This window comes from Rhinolophus hipposideros (assembly GCF_964194185.1).
Source record: "Rhinolophus hipposideros genome assembly, chromosome: X".
Lineage (NCBI taxonomy): Eukaryota > Metazoa > Chordata > Mammalia > Chiroptera > Rhinolophidae > Rhinolophus > Rhinolophus hipposideros.
The window spans coordinates 36,320,026-36,340,478 of NC_138046.1; the positions used below are offsets into that span (position 1 = coordinate 36,320,026).

General features: G+C 42.1%; 1 protein-coding gene and 1 pseudogene across 5 annotated transcripts in view; both read left to right on the top strand.

Annotated features, from left to right (window-relative positions):
- The window catches only part of SEPTIN6 (septin 6), an 82,389-nt gene that overhangs the window by 6,271 nt on the left and 55,665 nt on the right, over positions 1-20,453 (top strand). For all 4 annotated transcript variants that reach the window (XM_081043850.1, XM_081043851.1, XM_081043852.1 and 1 more), the window contains exons 2-3: positions 10,072-10,186; positions 17,925-18,120. In XM_081043850.1, the coding sequence (XP_080899976.1) occupies positions 10,072-10,186; positions 17,925-18,120 (311 nt within the window). The remainder of the gene's footprint in view (positions 1-10,071; positions 10,187-17,924; positions 18,121-20,453) is intronic.
- On the top strand, positions 7,363-7,952 carry LOC308495505 (large ribosomal subunit protein eL19-like; annotated as a pseudogene). Its single transcript has one exon. The product of its transcript is annotated as a large ribosomal subunit protein eL19-like (transcript).

Consider the following 20,453-nt stretch of genomic DNA (forward strand, 5'->3'; position numbering starts at 1 on the left):
TGTAGGCCATTGCCATCTTGGTGAGCCCATAGGCTTCTGGGTCAAGTTCCATGACCCTTTTCCCTCTGACTAGCATCAAGCTACAAACCCAATGTCCTGGAATTTTAGCAGCTTTAATAAAGACCTACAATCTGCCACTTGTGGCAGCTTTTCCATTTGAGAATGGCAGTCTGCTTGACAGGGCCCTGGATCCTAGCACCACTATCTGCCACTAAATCACTCTGTGACTTGGGACAAGTCACTTCCTCTCTCTGAGTCTCTTTCTTCTTTTGTAAAACAAGCTGGTTGGATTAGGTGATTTTAAAGGGTGTTTCCAGCTCAAATACTCATTGTATGAGTATTATGTTTCCTTGTTCTCCAGCCTAATTTCTTTGAAGTCCTTGCTTGCTTCTGCTTCTGAATGAGATGGCAGAATGTAACTCCACCCCTTCCCTGCTTGGACTCCTTGAGCTGGGTGGGGAGAGAGTTGGAGAGAAGGCAAGTCTGGACTTTAGCTCAGCAGGGTCTCTGTAAGTGGAATAGAGACAACCCTTCAGATAATTGTCTGTCCGTGTAGGTGTATTTAACCTTTGTCTTCCTATAAAGGTACATAACAGCTGAATTTTTGTCTGTTGAGTCCCATTTTTAATGTACAAGGAGAGCTGGCTATTTAATAGGATTCTACTGTGAATCCTTTTATAGAATGAAAAAGTCATTATGGAATTGATCTGGTGAATTAAAATCCAGAGTTTCATCTGTTGGATTTGTCAAAAATGGGCCTTCTCCCTGTATCGTGAGGATGGTCTCCTTTGTGTGTCCCCAGGATCCCATAAGCTGCTCCCCCACTGAAGGGAATTTTTGGGGCCCCTAAGGGGATACTGCCAGCTTTTGCAGGCTTTATTTCTCCTTCACAAGCCCCCCCCCCAATTTTTCTCTCCCAGTTCAGGGAATCAATATTTCAGTTTCTGCTTAGCTTGGCTTAATTGGCACGAAGGACATCTGACATTTGATGTGTGAGGCACATTGGAGTTTTTGTTTGTTTGTTTACATCTGGGAACGTATCAGTGGTTTTTATGGCTGATAATAGAGTGGCATCCACACCCTTGACAACACTGGAGGCAGCAGGTAGGGCTGTCATCAACCCGATTGTTTCAAGAATTATTGCTATATTTCAGGGTATGTCATTTGACTTCTGGCTTACATGAGTCTTTATAAGTTATAATAATAAGTTATGTATATATCATAATAATGTTATAATGTGGAGAATAATAATGTTTTATTATATTATTGATAAAATAAATGTTTTATATATAGTAAAACTGCCCGAAAGCTGAATACTCAACTGAATTTTCTGAATATCTGTATTTAAATCACCTTTTTGGTTGTGGTTAAAGATTTTGTGATAATATCTGAAGCCACTTTCTTGCCTAGGAAAGTATCATCATAGAATCTTTAAAAAAAAAAACCAAAACATTTGTATTTTGATTATAAAAGTGAAATATGCCTATTGTAGAAAATTTGGAAAACAGAAAAGCAACACCTACAGCCCCTCCCCCCGAAAGTGACCATTGTCATCATCTTGGTGTGTTCTTCGAGGCTTTTAAAAATGCATATATACTTTTTCCGGGATTGGGATGATCCAATACATAGAGATTGTTTTTTTGTTTTGTTTTTGTCTAACACTATTTGGTAATCACTTCCCCATGTCATTAAATATTTTTGGAAAACATTTTTATCAGCTGCTTAATATTCTATTGTGCATCATTGAATTATTCCTTGATATTGACTGTCCTGCAGATTTGCAGGGCCTATCAGAGATCGGTCTTCAGGGCTGGGAATGGATATGGAGAAATGAAAGGTGTGAGAGATCAGGCCCACCAGTAAGTGACACAAGGGGAGAATCCCATTTCAGTGTTTCTGCCCTTTCCTAGCCTCTACATGCAAAGGCCAGAGGAGAAAGTTTAGGGAAAGCCCATCAGCAATGAGCTCTGAACTTTTTGCTTTGGTTTCATCCTTCAGAATGACAGCTACTAACTTATTTATTTATTTATTAGTTTCAGGTGCACAAAACAATGTAATAGTTAAACATTTACCATTTATATCCCTCACACAGTGATAACCTCCCTCCCCCATCCACTATCCCTCTGACATCGCACACAGCCATTATATTTCCATTGCCTCTATTCCTAATGCTGTACTCTACTTCTTGGAAATATATATAAAATTACAGTTGACATTCACTATTCTTCAGCTTCAGCTTCAGGCGTACAGTGCAGTGATCAGGCATCTACATCATCCCGGAGGTGGTCTCTCTAATGAGACAAGTGTCCATCAGATACCCAACAAAATCTTTACAACATTATTGATCATATTACCTAAATTGACTTTCATAACCCCGTGGCAATCTTGTGGTTACCGACTGTGCTTTCTAATCCCCTCACCTTCCCCCTTATCCCCAACCCCTCTCCCATCTAGCAACGCTCAGTTTTTCCTCTATGTCTCTGAGACTGTTTCAGATTGGTTCATTCATTTATTCTTTTCTTTATATTCCACATATAAGTGAGATCATATGGTATTTGTCTTTCTCTGTCTGACTTATTTCACTTAACAATGTTCTGTAGGTCCATCCTATTGTTGCAAATGGTAAGATTTCATTCTTCTTTATAGCTGCATAATACTCCATTGTATAAATGTACCACCATTTCTTAATCCAGTCGTCTACCGATGAGCATTTCGGTTGTTTCCATGTCTTGGCTATTGTGTATAGTGCTTCCCAGAAATAAATCCATGCCTATATGGTCATTTAATCTATGATAATGGAAGCAAGAATTTACAGTGGGGTAAAGACAGTCTGTTCAATAAATTGTGCTGGGAAACCTGGAAAGACACATGCAAAAAAATGAAGCTGGACCACCTCTTTATACCATATACAAGAATAAATTCAAAATGGATTAAAGACTTAAATGTAAAATATGAAACCATAAAACTGCTAGAAGAAAATACAGGAAGAAACTTTACAGACATTACCCGGAGTAAGATTTTTACTGATGTATCCCCTCGGGCAAGAGAAGTAAGAGAAAAAATAAATGTGGGATTACATCAAACTAAAAAGTTTTTTTCACAGCAAAGGAAACCATCAATAAAACAAAAAGGGATCCTACTGAATGGGAGAAGATATTTGCCAATGATATATCCCAATATTTGCCAATGATATATCCCATAAGGGGTTAATATCCCAAATTTATAAAAAACTCACTCAACTCCAAAAAAAACAAACAACCCAATTAAAAAATGGGCAGAGGACATGAAGAGACATTTTTCTAAAGAGGCCTTACAGATGGCCAACAGACATATGAAAAAATGCTCAACCTCACTAATCGTTAGAGAAATCAAAATAAAAACCATAACAAGATACCACCTCACCCCAGTCAAAACGGCTATCATCAATAAATCAACAAACAAGAAGTGCTGGTGAGAATGTGCACTGTTAGTGGGATTGCAGATTGGTGTAGCTACTATGGAAAACAGTATGGAGGTAGCTCAGAAATATGAAAATGGAACTTACCTTACGACCCAGCAATTCCACTCCTAGGTATCTATCTGGAGAAATCCAAAACTCTAATTCAAAAAAATTTATGCACCCCTATGTTTATGACAGCTACTAACTTTAGCCACTCCAGTTTTAAATGGAGGCAGGACATTCTCCAGTGACAGAGTTTCTAGTGGCCTCAAATACTGCTTGCTTACTACAAAGGTCAGAAAAGGGGTAGGGGGTTGAGGGAGACAGGAGGGATTTGCCCACTTTGGTGCTTATGGGACTCTTTATTTTCAGAATAACAGGAACGGGAGAAAGATTCACAGTTGGAACCTCTATAACTCATTCTTCATAACATGAACCTTCAACTATTCAATTAAAAAATGAAATTGGTGTGTCTTCAGGGGAAGAGGCGGAAGAGAAAGAAAGCGGTGTTTCTGCCTGTGATATGAAATGTGGTATAACGTATTTCAAAACCACAGGTGACTGCAGATGAGGAGAAAACAGGAAATGTAATTGGGGAGGGGAGTGGGGCTTTCCAAATTCTCAGGAGCATGCTTTCATTTTGCCTGCCTTTTAGCTCCTCTCAAACTCTGCCTTCTAGTTGCCCCTGCTGCAAAGCTGAATGAGAACTCTCTTTTTTTGTATTAAAATGTTTTTAACTAGTGGGTAAAGGGGGTCGGGGGTAGGAGATGAGGGTAAAGGGGATCATATGGTGATGGAAGGAGAACTGACTCTGGGTGGTGAACACACAATGGAATTTATAGACGATGTAATACAGAATTGTACACCTGAAATCAATGTAATTTTACTAACAATTGTCACCCCAATAAATTTTTAAAAATGTTTTAAAATTACATAGGTAATATGTGAATACGTTCATGCTGTAAAAGAATCAAACAATACAGAAGCATACTGACTACACTCCTGAATAAGCCTCTGTTTTCATTTCCCTCCCCTGAGGTAGTCATAGTTCTTGGTTTGGTGGGTGTCTGTTAGTCCCCTTCATATGCACTCTCATACATTTGTGCACAAATGTATATATATAGAGAGAGAGCTTTTTGCATATATGGACTCATACTATGTATACTGTTCTAGAACTTCTTTTATCTACATTATATCTTGGAGATACTCACATCAGTACCTATGGACTTACCACATTCTTAATGGCTGGAGAATACTGCAGAATAGGCATGTACCATAGTTTAGTTAAATAATTTCCTATTGTTGGACATTTATATTTTTTCTAGTTTTCCAGTATTATAAACAATGCTGTAATGAAATTCCTTGTAGTACATGGATCTTTGTAGAATAGATTCTGAGGAGAGATTGCAGGGTTATAGGAGATGGGCCATTTAAGATTTTGGTGACTGCGGCCTTTCTAGCGTCTCGGTTCAAGCCTTGAACATGGTACCACCTGCTACCTGCAAAATGATAACTTGAGGTTTTAGTGTCAGAGGTACTAGGCCGAGTTGCCAGTTCCATCTCCTCTGGTGTACGTTGTAATCCAGAGAATGTTCAGTTAACTGCAATCAAACTAATCAGGACCTCAATTAATCAGGCCACTTTACTGAGTAAGAGGAAAGATATACCCGAGGTTTAGTGGGGGAGGGAGAAACTTCTAGGGGCTACCGTGGGGTCAGTGTACATTCAGTCCAGTGTCCCGACCTTTTTACCTCTGCATATTTAGCTCTGACCAGTGAGGACTGATACTCATAATGATGACTTTGACATCTTATAAGATTCATCAAAGCAAGAATGAATCGTAATTGCTAGACAGGATTTCCTAAAACAGCAACCATATATACAAATACTCATGCTACATTTTTTAAGCTTTCTCAACTACAAGCATTGAGACCAAAAGTTTGCTGCTTAAGTCTTGGTTAGGAAAAAAACACATTAAACAGATCTCATATCCCCTAGTCCCTAAACCTTCCATTTAATTTAGATGCATGTATTAGACCCTGGGTAAAAAGATACAGAAGAAATAAAGATTCTAAATGTCACCAGTGACCTTCACCAAATCCAGATCAATGGTTATTTCTGTGTATTTCTTCCTGACTTCAGCCTTGGCCTCTGGTCATACCCCCTTCTTAGAAGAATCTTCTTCATGTTCCCATTCCTTACTTGTGTGCATTTCATATATTCGATCTTTAGTTCTTTTCTCTCTGTACTATCTCTTGGAGAACACATCCAGTTTCATACCTCTCACTCCTAAATTTATATCCCAGTCTTTGAAGTCTCCTTGAGCCTACAATCCCATATTGCTAAGTATTTCTTGGATTTCTTCTCCTGGATATCTCACTTAAAATAAAAACTATCTTATTTTTCTTAACATATAAAATGCTTTTAGATATTCAGAAGAGAAAGACAAACACCTATTAAAAAATGGACAAATACTTGAATAGGCAACTCAGATATACGTATATATAAACACAGTACACATGTATAGTTGAACAAGAAAAAAGTTCACCTTCACTAATAAAATGCAAATTAAGTGACATGATGCCATTTTCACAATGGTTAAAAAGTTTCAGAAAGTCAGTGTTGATCTATGTATAGGTAAACAGACACTCTTGTATATTGGTGGTGGAAATAGACATGTGTACTGTTCTCTGTTGAGTGATCCTCAATGTGTACCAAAGTCTTTCAAATGTGTGTGCCCTTGGACTCAGTGGGCTTCAATTCTAAGAATTTAGTCAGAAAGAAATAATCAGAGATATATGCATCTGTAAGAATTATTATTTATATTGTTGAAAACTTGGAAGCATGCTAAATGTCTTGCAGTGGAAGATTGGTTAAGAAAATCTGGTAAATTCATACAATGGAATGCTATGTGGCTAATAATAGTTTTAGAAGTATACTTAATTACTCAAGAAAAAAATCCATATTATGTGTCAGGTTATTAAGTCAGGTAATGAGAAGGAATATACAGAATTATCCCTATTTTGTCAGAATAAAAAGATATACACACTGGAGGGAAATACATATAAATATTAACAGCAATTATCTCTGGAGAGTGATATTATGGGTGACTGTGATTTTTCTCCTTTACAATTTTTCATGTTCTAAAATTTCTACAGTGAACATTGATTATATTTATAAGATAAAAAGCATGACAAATGAAGTTTCTTTTGATAATAGCTTATTTGAAACCAGACTTCTCGACTTCCCCAATAAACAAGCTCCCTTTCCTGGCTTCCCTCCTTCATGGTTCCATCAATCCAAGCTCCAAGGCTTAGCACCTTGAAGCTTTAAAGCCTTGATTGCTCCCTCACTCCCTTTGCCCAATCGCTCATTAAGTCTCATCCCTTCTTTAGGAAGTCTCAAATTTGTTCCTCCCTCCTGTGTCGCAAGTTAGATCAGTGTACTCTAATCAGCATTTATTGTCTGGTTAGATGTCTCTCTGCCAGTTCTAAGTTATTGGAGTTACATTCCCCAAATATAAATGATAAATGTCTAACTATTACATTGTTTTGTGTACCTGAAACTAATAAAAAAAGTTTTTAAAAAAAAGTTATTGGAGTTATCTGCTCATGTCTTCCTGCCCCTTATTCTCTCTCCTCCAATCAATCAAGCACCCTGCCTCTGGAATGATCTTTTTTTTTGAAAACACCACTAGTATCATCGTCCTTCCTGCTCAAAACACTCAAAATGGCCCCCAAATCCCCTGGCCTAGGGAGTAAAACTCATACCATTTCTTCTGCTGTTTAGGGCTCTTTCCAGCACTGTGCTAGGTGGGAGGTAACGGTGGGCACATAGGAGGTGTTTGGTAAGTCTTTGACAATGAAGTTTATCTTTAAGAATAAGGTGTGGAGTTCTTTCCTTTCCCCGCTGCGGCCACAGCCATGAGTGTGCTCAGGCTTCAGAAGAGGCTTGCCTCCAGTGTCCTCTGCTGTGGCAAAAAGAAGGTCTGGTTGAACCCCAATGAAACCAATGAAATCGCCAATGCCAACTCCCGCCAGCAGATTTGGAAGCTGATCAAAGATGGGCTGATCATCCGGAAGCCTGTGACTGTCCATTCCCGAGCTTGATGCTAAAAAAACACTTTGGCCCGTAGGAAAGGCAGGCATATGGGCATAGGTAAGCGAAAGGGTACTGCCAATGCTTGAATGCCTGAGAAGGTAACCTGGATGAGAAGGATGAGAATTCTTCACCGACTGCTCAGAAGATACCGTGAATCTAAGAAGATTGGCCACCACATGTATCACAGCCTGTACCTGAAAGTGAAGGGTAACGTGTTAAAAAAACAAGCGGATTCTCATGGAACACTTCCACAAGCTGAAGGCAGACAAGGCTCGCAAGAAGCTTCTTGCTGACCAGGCTGAGGCCTGTAGGTCTAAAACCAAGGAAGCACGCAAGTGCTTTGAAGAGCGGCTCCAGGCCAAGAAGGAGGAAATCACCAAGACTGTCCAAGGAAGAAGAGACCAAGAAATAAATCTCCATCTCTTTTACCTGTACACAGTGGCCTGTACTCAGCTTGTCTAGCCATTGTCCAGTATATGGATCGATCATTCAATAAAATAGCTTTCATCTGCCTAACAAAAAAAAAAAAAAAGAATAAGGTGTGGAGTTCTCCCCACTGCCTTCCACTATCTTCACTTTGAAAGTTCCCTTTTCTCACCTTTTGGCACATAGACCAGCGGCCTTGGAGTGCTTGAAGTTTCATGGTGCTGCGTTTAGAGACAGAAAGAGGCAGCCAAGGACAATAAAATATGGCTCAGGAAACCTCAACTGTGAGGTCCCTTCCAATTTCTAATGCCTGCTATGTAGGAGGCTCCATCGAGAAAGCACATTAGTTCTTAAATTTCTGTCTTCCTGCAGTGCTGAGGACCAAGAAGGAACAGTGGGAAACTTACATTATTTTGTTTGCTTTAATAAAAACAATAAGAAGAAAGGGTTGAGGGGATGTGGAAAGCAGTGAATGTAGAACAAGCCCTGAATGATGTGGGCCCTCATGAAAGCCAGGTGTCTTCAGTTGCCCCTCTGGGACCCAGAATACTCCAACCTGGACTAAATGATGGCAGATGGTTGTGTTTCAGGACTATTCCACTCGGAGTGTGTGTGGGGTGGGGTGTGTGAGGGCGATGAATTTGCCAGGTGGCAGTCACTGGCACCTAGCCTTGTCTCTCACTCTTGGAGGATTTGATAGTAGTAATGGGAGTGGGATCTCAAATTGGGTAAAGGGGTTATCTGGGAACCAGTTCTGACAATGTCAGCTGCTGTGAGGCTCCCCCACCAATGCACCCCATCCCTCTCAGTGTGAAAGTATATCCTTATAGACCTTGTCTAAAAGCAGGTCCAGTCCAGGCTAAGGCTAAGAGCTACCTGCTAACAGCCTGGGATGCTGGCTCACGTCTCCTGGCACTAACCATGCCCTTCTTGGATTGCTCTTGGCACCTTTCTGGTTATGGAAATCTTGGTATAGCCCAACCTCACAGATATTCTGACTGCTTACCTATCCCTCCCCACCCCTTTTGTCTAGTTTAGCTGTCTCCAACTTTTCTTCTCCTTTCTCCCCTCCCCTGTGGTCATTGGCAGTTAGCACATTTTTTGAGTACATGCAGGCCCCCTTTGTCCTTCCCCGGGCTCTTTGGAAGCCTGCATCAGTATGAAGTTCTACCTGTTATGGAAAACCATTAACAATAAGAAGCTTTGGGATTTGCAGGCAAAGCAAAGGCCCTCTGTTTTCCGGACTGTGAATGGCTTGGCTGACTCCAGTGAGACAAAGGAATCAGAGGAAGCAGGGAGGCAGCTCTCTCTAGCTGGAGGCAGCTGCAAGTGTGCCATGGCATCACATGTTATTTGGGGAGTCCAAGTGGAAGGATAACCTCACAGTGCAATAAGAACAGCAGCTACTGTTGATAGAATGCTTACCACATGTTTGTCACCCTGCTCAGTGCTAGAGGAGTATTATCCTATCTAATCTTCACACCAGTCTTATGGAGTAGTAGCTACAAGATCCCGATTTTACAGATGGGGACACTTTGAGAAGTTAAGTAACTTGTCTGAGGTCAAAAGGTGGAGGAGGTGGGATTCTGACTCAGACCTGCCTGATTTCAAAGCCCAGTCTCTTAACCTTTACACAGTGCCACCTTTGTAGAACCCCAAAAGACCCTAGAGAGAGGGGTAATTGAAGTCCCTTTGTAATCTTTAGTGAACATTTATGCATGTACCAGGCATTGTGCTAAGTTCATTACATATATGAGCACATTTGAGTCTCCCAATCACCTGTAAAATAGGCAATATTATCTCATATGACAGACAGGGAATAAAATGGAGTCTTTGAGAGGTTGCCCAGCTTGTAAGCAATTTGAGTTGAGAGTCAACCCAAGTTGGTGAACCTCTGGCACCAGCGGTCTCATCCCCTGACCTTGTCCTCCCATCCCTTATAAGCCCCTCTATAGTTTTCTCTGTCTGGAACTATGGTGACATTCATTATGGAGTCTGGGCGGGTGTTACTTCCTAGCACGGGGATATTTTTGGATGGAGAAGTGAGGCCCAGATTGCTTATAAGCACATTTTCATTTTCTCCCCTCCCTCCCTTTCCAAATTAGGGTGAAGGTTGCCGAACTGTCCCCCTGGCTGGACATGTGGGGTTTGACAGCTTGCCTGACCAGCTGGTGAATAAGTCAGTCAGCCAGGGCTTCTGCTTCAACATCCTGTGTGTGGGTGAGTATTTCCATAGCAGGAAATTCTGTTACAGAATATGGATCCTTAATGGCTGGATGTGGCTTTGCAGGTAATTAGGTTAAATACTGTGTCATTCTATTTTAGTTGCAAGAGTGTTTTTCTTCTTTTATCCCTCTGCTTGTTTTTGTAAACAGCCAGTTGTAATGACATTTTCCCCCGGTTAGACTATGGGACCATCCTTTGGGGGAAATTGAGCTGTGTGACACCCAGTGGAAATTTTGCAAGGGAGCTGCCTGGCTCAGCTATTGCTGCCAGGTTCATTTTGACTGCAGAAAACAGGAGCCAGAGCAGAACTGGGAGGGAGGCAAAACTGTGGGCAGTGGGCTGGGTCTCTCTGTTTCCTCTCCAGCCCTGCTATGCTTGGAACAGTTTGAGCTCAAGTGCACACAGCTGTGGGCAAAGTTCTTTTATCCCCTTTGAGTATATCTCTGCCTGGACTTTTAGTCTCAAGTGTGGGAATCACATCTTAATCACCTCTAATGTGCTAATCACAGTACAAAGAGAGTTCGATAATGTTTTTGAAATGAATGAATGAGTTAACCCCACAAAAAACACTCATTATGCTTCTCAAACACTTTCCCATATTAGCAATTTGGGTCCTTACCAGGGCTTTTCGAAGTGAGCAGAGCAAGAAACATTCCATCTTCATCAAACAGGTGGAGACCCAGAAACTTGGGGAGGATAAGGGACTTACTTGAGGCAACACAGAATAAGTGGCAGAGCCATGACAAGGACCCAGGTCTACGTGATTCTTTGTTCCTCCCTCTGCTTCTCTAACTGCTGCCAACAATGTCTCTTGAGAACACGAAAGCATTTTGGAAACTTTCAAGCACCAGCTAAACATGAGGAACAACAGTTTGCTGACATTCTTTAAGAATCTCTTCTTGGACCTTCAAAAATCCCAAATTTGCAAACACTATCATAGCATATAATTTTCACTATACAGTGCAGTAAAGCATACCTGCATGTTTGCAATGGTCTACTTCCAAACCTTAATGATTATATAAACACCAAATAAAGCTAGTTTTCACCTTGGTTGGAACACTCAAACACTTCTGCTAATTGCCTTTTCTCATTTTTATATAGAGCATATGGGGAACTCATTCATGTTGAGGATCTGAGCCACTCCTGAATCGGCTCTTTTATTCTTTAATGTAGTCTAAAGTTCTGCTTTCTAGCCATGGTCATTCATTTTCTTGGACTCTATTTTTTCTTCATCTGCATCAACAGTACTCTATTCCAGATCATTTTCTGTAGGAGAATAACTGCACACTCAAGGGCAAGTAGAGAACAGCAAAGTCACTTTTAAATATGGACGGCAGGCAGTCAGCTAGGCTCACTCACTAGCTAAATGACTCACACCCACACACTGGTTTTGGAACCTATGAAATGAAAATATATGCTTCACAGAATTTCATGTCATTGGGGCCTTAGAGTCCACATCTAGGCTGTTAATTCTTCAAATGCCTGAAGTCCACTGATGGTTATGATTATTTGCTATTAGGAGAGGAATACAAAATAAATAAGTCATGGTGGGTGACATAAGATCAAATGCTATCACCTCCAATATTAGTGCTGCCAAATCTCTCTAATCTTTGGCTGATGGCCAACTTATTTCACATAATATTTGATTACTGAAAATTTCCACACAAACATACTGGATTTTCTTAGTATTTCTCCCAGAGCTCCATATGAACTGTAGTGGAGTTGAGGAGATGAGGAGTGAAATGACAGACCCACCCTAAGCAACCTTTCAACCAATTGGGTGGGCTAGTGAAGCTTTAGGAGGGAGGCCATATAAATCAGAGTGGCTCTCTGTGGATGCATAAGGCAATTGGACATGTGGGCCACAGGCTCCCTTAGGGCCTGGAGGAAGAGGCAGCTAAACTCATGGCAAAGTGAGTGGGAGAAATAGTAAACCCCTATCGTCAAGTTTGCACCCAGCCATTGTACAGCTACAGCTGCTTCAGTATGCACCTACTGGAATGGAAAAGCTCAACTGCCTGGGACAGACCCTCCTAGAGTAGAGGGGTAGGAAGGAGGCCCTCACCCACAAGCAGTCATCTACTCTCTTTCTTTCCCCTCATGTAAAGTTTCAGGTAATGGCTGTCCTGATAGCTCCCCCTCTTAGCCCTATAGGTGCAACCATTCGATGCACTAGCCTAGACTGGGTTAATTTCATTCTTCATCCCTGATTCAAAAAAAGCCTACATACAACTCATGCATCCTGCTCCCCAGCTGTACTCGTGAACCTGTCATTGCTCAGAGAACCCACAATTTGGGCCAAGGTCATGAGCAGCTTAGAGTGGCTCTAAGGCTGCAATCTCAGTCTAGCCATGGGGCTGAGTCCTGTAGCTGACTTGGCAAAGGGTTCATAGCTTGCCTGCTAAATGTGATTTTTTTCTTTCACAGGACTTTCAGTGACCATACTTTCATGCCTACCTACTGCCTGTGCATAACTGTCAGGTTTACTTCCTTAATGACTGGGCATAGAATATGTTCTCCCAGAGGATTTTCTTTTCTTTTCTGATAGGGCATTTTAAGTGTACAATTATGGTAGCACTAGCTTCCATTATTAACAGAGACCTAGGCTATTTTTAGCACAGTATTGTTTATCTTGGTGCTGGACTGCTGATCACAGGCCCAAGCTGAGCAGAGTGGGTACCCTATATGCATACGAGGCCTGACAGTTAAGTTCGTGACCTTGTTGCACCAATGTTGCTAACCTTTTTTTATATCAGAGGGATTATTCATTATGAATTTGTACCATCTGGACAGTTAACCAAGTTTACTACTTGGAAGTGCTGAAAACGCTGCTTGAAAAAGTTAGGTGACCTGAACTTTTCACCAACAATTCACGGCTCTTGCATCACAAGGCACAAGCTCACACGGCACTGTCTGTGAGGGAGTTTTTAGCCAGTAAACAAATGACTGGAACAAATAACAGTAAACAAATACATTGGAACACCCTCCCTACTCACCTGATCTGGCCCCCAATGACTTCCTTCTTTACCCAAAGATAAAGGAAATATTGAAAGGAAGACATTTTGATGACATTCAGGACATCAAGGGAAATACGATGACAGCTATGATGGCCATTCCAGAAAGAGTTCCAAAATTGCTTTGAAGGGTGGACTAGGCGCTGGCATCGGTGCAAGCTTCCCAAGGGGGAGTACTTGGAAGGTGACCATAATTATATTCAGCAATGAGGTATGTAGCACTTTTTCTAGGATGAGTTCACGAACTTAATAGTCTGACCTCGTACGTGCGTGTGTGCGTGTTTGTATGTGTGTACGTTGGGATTGGGAGAGAGAATTTTTATGAATCCAGAGCCCAATTTACATGTCATGGTACCAACAAATGGCACCTACAACAATTATTTTTAGAGGGCTAGGCGCACAGTTATGAGCATATTATGACTCTTCTTCAACAGATTCTGTAAGGTTGACAATAATTACTGAATGGGGTGAAGTTCCTCCCCCGACGGCCATGAAAACATCTACTTGTCCCTTAGCTTTGGAAATCACTAGGATCCCATGATCCTAGATATAATACAGGAGGCCTCAGAGGAGCCACCAGAGCCAGCAGTACAAATGTTTTGCTGGGAAGGAGCCCCAAAGAGACTCAGCCTTCCGAATGTGCCAGCAACAGTAATGCCTGTGAGGAAAACAGAGGGTCATAATGATAATATTTACTTTGAAGCTGCTCAGGATTCCAAGCGCAACTGGGTTCTGTTGAACTTGGAGATAAAAAAACACATACAAAAGAAGCAGGATTGAGGCTCACTGAAGGAGAAGGGGACGGGCAGCTAGTATTCTATCAAGGTCAGTGGTCAATTGGGAAAGGCAGCTACTCACCTGTCTAGACAGGCTGTCAGCAGTGGTGTGCTTGTCAGTGTCTCACAATCCGATGTCAGGAGAAAAATTGCCATGGTTTGCAGCGCTTGCTGATTTCTGTGATGTCGTTATTCCCACGATAGCTGGTTTTTAGCTGCCAACCTGAGGCTGGACAGAGCAAGGTCACAGAGCCAGGCATGACCGGTCCCTGTCCATAGGCTCCCTTGGCCAACTGGAGTTCCTAAGCAGTTTCCTTTTGGATACCTCCCTCTTGAACTCAGAGATGTTTCTCTTGCTTTATTCCAACATTCAGAGCTGGAAGAGACTTTAGCTTCATGTGACTTGTGAGCTCTATGCAAACAGGGATTGGGGTTGTGTTGTTCATTGCTGTATCCCTGGCCCCTAAAACTGGCTCCTATTAGAGGTTTTGTAAATCTTTGTCGAATGATCAAATGAAGCAACATATCATGCCTGGGGGATGCACTAGAGCATGTTGGTTATAAGCATAGGTTATAAGCATAAGCAATGTCAGACTGCCTCGATTCATATGCTGCTGGCTCTGCCACTTACTACTTTGTGACCCTGGACCAGTTACTTTGTCCATATTTTATCGATGAGGAAGGTAAGTTGCAGAGAGGTTGAGAACTGGGGCAAATTCACACAGCTGGGAAATGGCTTGGTTAACCCATTTGTAAATTAAGGACAAATAATAGTAGCTACCTTATAAGTTTATTTTAGGGGAATAAATAAGGAAATATGAAGTATTTATGAGCAGTGCTTAGCATATAGTAAGTACTCCATAAATGATAGCTATTATTATTACTACTATAATCTGCTCGTTTTATGGAAAAGGAGACTGGGGCCCAGAGAGAGAAAAGGGCTCAACTCAGGTCACACAGCCATTTAGTGATAGATAACCTGGTTGGGACTCTGCATTTCATCACTGGCAAGGACTTAATTGCTCAAGGTGCCAGAGGATACAAATATTAACATCAGATGAGGAAAAGGGCTAAGCTTTTCTTTATTACAGTGGGTTTTGACTCAGGATACAAAGGATCGACATCAGACTATCGCAGGGAGTATAGTTTAAAAAAAAGTATATTTCATAGTACGTGTTTTAAATCAAAATTATTTTTTTTAAACAATCCATTGTTTCCAGAATACTGTCTACATTAAGCACAGTAAAATGAAATCCTCTTGGATTGTGGCAGTGACTTAAAAAGGGTTAAGAAACCCTGCTGTCCATTATGAGGAGGGAGGAGGAAAGAGAAATTAACCCCTTGGGACTCCTCAGATTTTCTGCTGGAATCTAATTTCCAAGTCCCCACCTTCTTGCTGACCTGATCAGAGTTAGGCCACATGTGTGTCCCTGCCCCCCACTGCCCACTCAATGCTGGGCCCAGGGCAGTGTGGGAAGGAACAGCATCCTAGGCTCAGGTTGAGCCTGTGCCAGCCATTGAGAGGGCCCACCCGACCCCCCACCCCAGGCTCCACATTGAAGGAAAGCTGGAACAGGAATACTCAATAACCATAAGATGAGCTCACTTGATTTTCTGCCCTCTTCTCATGTCGCATTTATCATGATTCCTTAGACACCTGCGGGTCCTTTTCTTCCAGTCATTTGTCATTGGGCATCTAATATTAAGAGCCCATTTGTGCTGGCAGGCATTCAGGTGGTCATTTTCCCTGCTGCCCCTCCCTGCTTCCCTGCCCTGCCTGCTGGCCTCCATTTCTCCAGCTGTGCAAACAGGGTGGGCCCCTCACTCTGTAGTTCTGCTCCTGAGACCTGTGTGAGTCTCGAGTCGGCAATACAGGAAGCTGCCCCCTCCCCTACTCACTGAGAACCCTTAGGATCAGTGAACCAGAGAGCCAGCTCTGGGTGCTGGAGAGGCAGGGCCCATCACTTTCTAGCGGCTGTCAGGCATTCAGCAAAGACCTCATGGAACAGAAGAGGGTGGAGGTGGAGATGTACACAGCAAATTCATTTGGCACAGACAGACAGGCTAAAATGTAGCTTGAACCTCAGTGCCCAGAGGGAAGGCGAGTTAGGGTAGAGGACTCACCCTTGTGTTCCTGCCCCAGAGACGCTGGTCCAGTTTGCAGTTAGCTGCAACTCCACCTTGGGCAGGGAGGGGGTGATACATTCCATTGCTTGGCCAAGTCTGTCACCTCCCCTTGCAAAGGCCTCACCTCACCAAATTTTTCTTGAGATCCAAATACTTCCTGTTCCTTTAGGGAGGAACAAAGGGGCCTCTTCTGGGAGAATCTTTGCTGTTAATAGGTGTGGCAGACCTGGGCTGGAAACATAATCTGTGTGAGGAGCCGTGTCCCTGCACTCTGGCCATCAACCCCATTAGTCAGACCTGGCTACAAAATTGGGCTGGGGGGCTGGGGAGTTAGGCTGAGTTGAATGTTTTCCTTGTTCTCTCTCTCTCACCAATCTCTCCACACGCAGAAGCTCTCATCATCAACAGATACCTTGAAAAGCACCTCCTGTATTCATAGCTCATTTTTCGGGAGGCGTGGAAGATGCAAAGCTAGACTTGCCCAGATAGACCATTTGCAGTTATGCATTGTGCAGCTCTAACTCTAGCCTTGGACCGCCTTGCTGATACGTGCTGTCAAGGGGGCATTTACTTGGCCAGGATTTGCCCAGTGCAAACCCACTCTTGCCTGTGAAGACAGTCAATGCTCACATCTCAAGGTTTGGAAGCGGAGAGGGGAGAAGAGGAGTGATAAGCAGAATGGCAAGGTAGTCTAGGTATTCAAAGGGCAGTCCAAGGCAATTGACAACTGAATTTTGTATTCCTGAATCACTTTGGATGGGGGCCAAAATACAGTCTGGATCCATAGAGATTATAAGCAGCTGAAGGGCTCAGCCCAGCTTGTGGCCTCACATCAGATGCTGAACTTCCATGCCACCAGTTTCCCTCAAATGTTCTCATTCCCAGAAGACTCCTTGGCTCATGGCAGTGCCTTGACATCCCTTGGGTCTTCCAGGAATAACTTTCAAAAACCTTCACCAGTCCCCCACAGCCCTTACCCTACTTGTCTCCTTAGTGTGAAAGTCAAGACTTTTGATATTCCAGTGGTTTAATTTATTAGTATCATGCAGCATATTAGTTAAACAAACGATTGGTTTGTTTGAAATTTAAAGGGAAGAATGATTTGTGGTCTGTTACATTCTCTCCCTATTAGCTAAAAATGGTCTCACTGACAGCTCAGCCCCCTGGTAGGAGAAGCTGAGGGACGCACAGGCTCCTCCCCACCGGGACACACATCTGGGCATCTGCAGAGCACTGTGTGGGCCAGACGGGGGTGATGAGGGTACTGAGAGGAAATTTATTTGATGAGGGACTGCTGTTCTTTCTTTTAAAATGTAAAATAAGCTTTTAATTTTTATTACAAAAGCTATACATATTCCTTGTAGAAAATTTGGAAAATGCAGAAAAGCATAAAGCAAGAAATGAAAACTATATAACCCCACCACCCAGGCCTAACCATTGATAAGAGTACACTGTATTTTCTTCCAGTCTTTTTCTAGGCACAACTCTACCTCTTCATCACTGCCTATAACATAGTTTCTTTTTCTAACTATAAAAATAATGCATACTCAATTTTCTAATAAAAAATATGGGGAATGGAAGGAAAATTAGCCCAATTCCATTATCTTGAGATGACTATTGCTAATATGTTGGTGTTGTTCCTTTCAGTTTTTTTTCACTTAACTGAGATCAAACAGTCCATGTAGTTCTATATGCTTTTCACTTAGTGTCTTGTATACACTTTTCCATGTCAATGAATATGCATCCAAAACATGATGTGCAATGGCTTCACATTCATCATGTGAACGGACCATAATTTATCATTTTGCTTTTCAGGAGAGACAGGTTTGGGCAAGTCCACCCTCATGGACACCCTGTTCAACACCAAATTCGAGGGGGAGCCAGCCACCCACACACAGCCAGGTGTCCAGCTTCGGTCCAGTACCTATGACCTCCAAGAGAGCAACGTGGGTCTAAAACTCACAATTGTTAGCACAGTGGGGTTTGGGGACCAGATCAACAAGGAGGACAGGTAAGGAAGGGGATGGAGTGGGGAGGCTGGTGGGAAGCCATGGGGAAGGGCTCACGACAAGAGTTTTGGAGAGACCGCAGATGTCATGGTCCTGCCTGGCTCTCCTCTCAGAATGGTGTGGGCAAGCAGCAGATACCTCACAAGCACCATCTCCACCCAGCTTCCCTGTCTAGAGCAACTGTTCTTCACACCCTTTGCCAAAAGAAGAGTGTCTTTACACTATACATGGCTGAGGTTTCCATTTGGCAGGCATTTATTGAGCTCCTACCTTGTGTCTGGTACTGCTGTACTCTAACAATCTGAAAAGGAATAACTTTGTCTCTGCCCTTGTAGCACTCACCCGGAAGACTGGTTTTAAACAAATTAGTTCCATCCAGTGTGATATGCTCTGTAAAGGGCAGGGTACAAAGCAGTAAAGGACAAATTACAATGAGAACACGAAGGAGAGAGCAGTCACTTCCACATGGGGAGGTCAAGAAACTTTCACAGAGGAGGTGTCCCCTGAGCTGGTCCTTGAAGGATGAACTATTTTGCTAGACAGACAGGGCAGGGAAAGAAAGGCATTCCAGGCAGGGGTAACTGCTTGGACAAAGGCAAAGAGATGTGGAACATTATTCTAGGGAACTTGAGCTTGCTCTGTTTGGCCAGACCAGAGGCAGAGTTACTGCGAAGCTAATGAAATGAAACTTAGGTGTCAGGGCCTTCACCCACACAGGCCCCTTCCAAGGCCTAATTTTCAGTCATAATGTTGTATTATCTTTCTTGGGACCCTTCAAATCATATAAGCTCCACAAAACCTGAGTCTGTCCCTGAGCGAGTGCTTGGAGTGAGCTGGGGGAAAAGTAAGGGAGATGAGCCTGAAAAGGTAGCAGGAACCAGCTCCTGGAGGGATTTATAAAACATGCAGATGTGGAACCACTGAAAAGTTTTAAGAAGTGGAATGATGTCGTCTGATTGGCCTTTGAAGAAGGTTCTTTGAGATAGACTAGACAGCAAGAAGAACAATTAGGAGACGACTGGACCAATTGGATCAAGGCCAGAGGTAAATCAAGTGCTGAGATAGGGACAAGGAGATAGATTTGATCAATATTGAGTAGATAGAATCAACAGGACTTAGAGTGGGGTTGTGAAGGCAAAGAAGAATCCAGATTTCTGGCTTTCGACAGTAGATAAATGGTAAGAGAGGTAACACAAGAGAACTAGCTTTTAAAGGAATCAGCTGTTTCTTTTGCTGTGCAGAAGCTTTTCAGTTTCACATAATCCCATTCGTTTATTTTAGTTTTTACTTCCATTGCCTTTGGAGTCAAATTCATAAAATGCTCTTTGAACCCAAGGTCCATAAGTTTAGTACCTATGTTTTCTTCTATGCAGTTTATTTTGTCAGGTCTTATGCTTAAGTCTTTGATCCATTTTGAATTAATTTTGGTGCATGGTGACAGATAGCAGTCCAGTTTCATTCTTTTGCACGCAGCTATCCAATTCTGCCAGCACCATTTATTGAAGAGGCTGTCTTTCCTCCATTGCATGTTTTTAGCTTCTTTGCCAAAAATTATCTGTCCATATTTATGTGGTTTTATTTCTGGGTTCTCAATTCTATTCCATTGGTCTATGTGTCTGTTTTTCCGTCAATACCAAGCTGTTTTGATTATTGTAGCCCTGGAGTACAAGCAAAAATAAGGGAGTGTGATACTTCCAGTATTGTTTGTTCTTTTTTCTTAATATTGCTTTGGCTATTCGGGGTCTTTTGTGGTTCCAAACAAATCTGATGATTTTTTGTTCTATTTCTTTGAAAAATGCCATTGGGATTTTGATTGGGATTGCATTAAATCTGTATATGGCTTTGGGTAATATGGCCATTTAACTATGTTGATTCTTCCAATCCATGAGCACGGAATGTCTTTCCATTTCTTTGTGTCTTCTTCAATTTCTTTCAAAAATGTCTTATAGTTTTCAGCATATAAATCCTTCACATCCTTGGTTAAGTTTATTCCTAGGTATTTTATTCTTTTTGCTGCAATTGCAAAAGGAATTGTTTTGGGTATTTCTTTTTCTGAGATTTCATTGTTGGTATATAGGAAAGCAATGGACTTTTGTAAGTTGATTTTGTAGCCAGCAACTTTACTGTATTCATTGATTGTTTCTAATAGCTTTTTGGTGGAGTCTTTAGGGTTTTCTATATATAGCATCATGTCATCTGCAAAGAGTGACAATTTAACTTCTTCATTCCCGATTTGGATGCCTTTTATTTCTTTCTCTTGCCTGATTGCTCTGGCGAGGACTTCCAACACTATGTTGAAAAGCAGAGGTGATAGGGGACAACCTTGTCGTGTTCC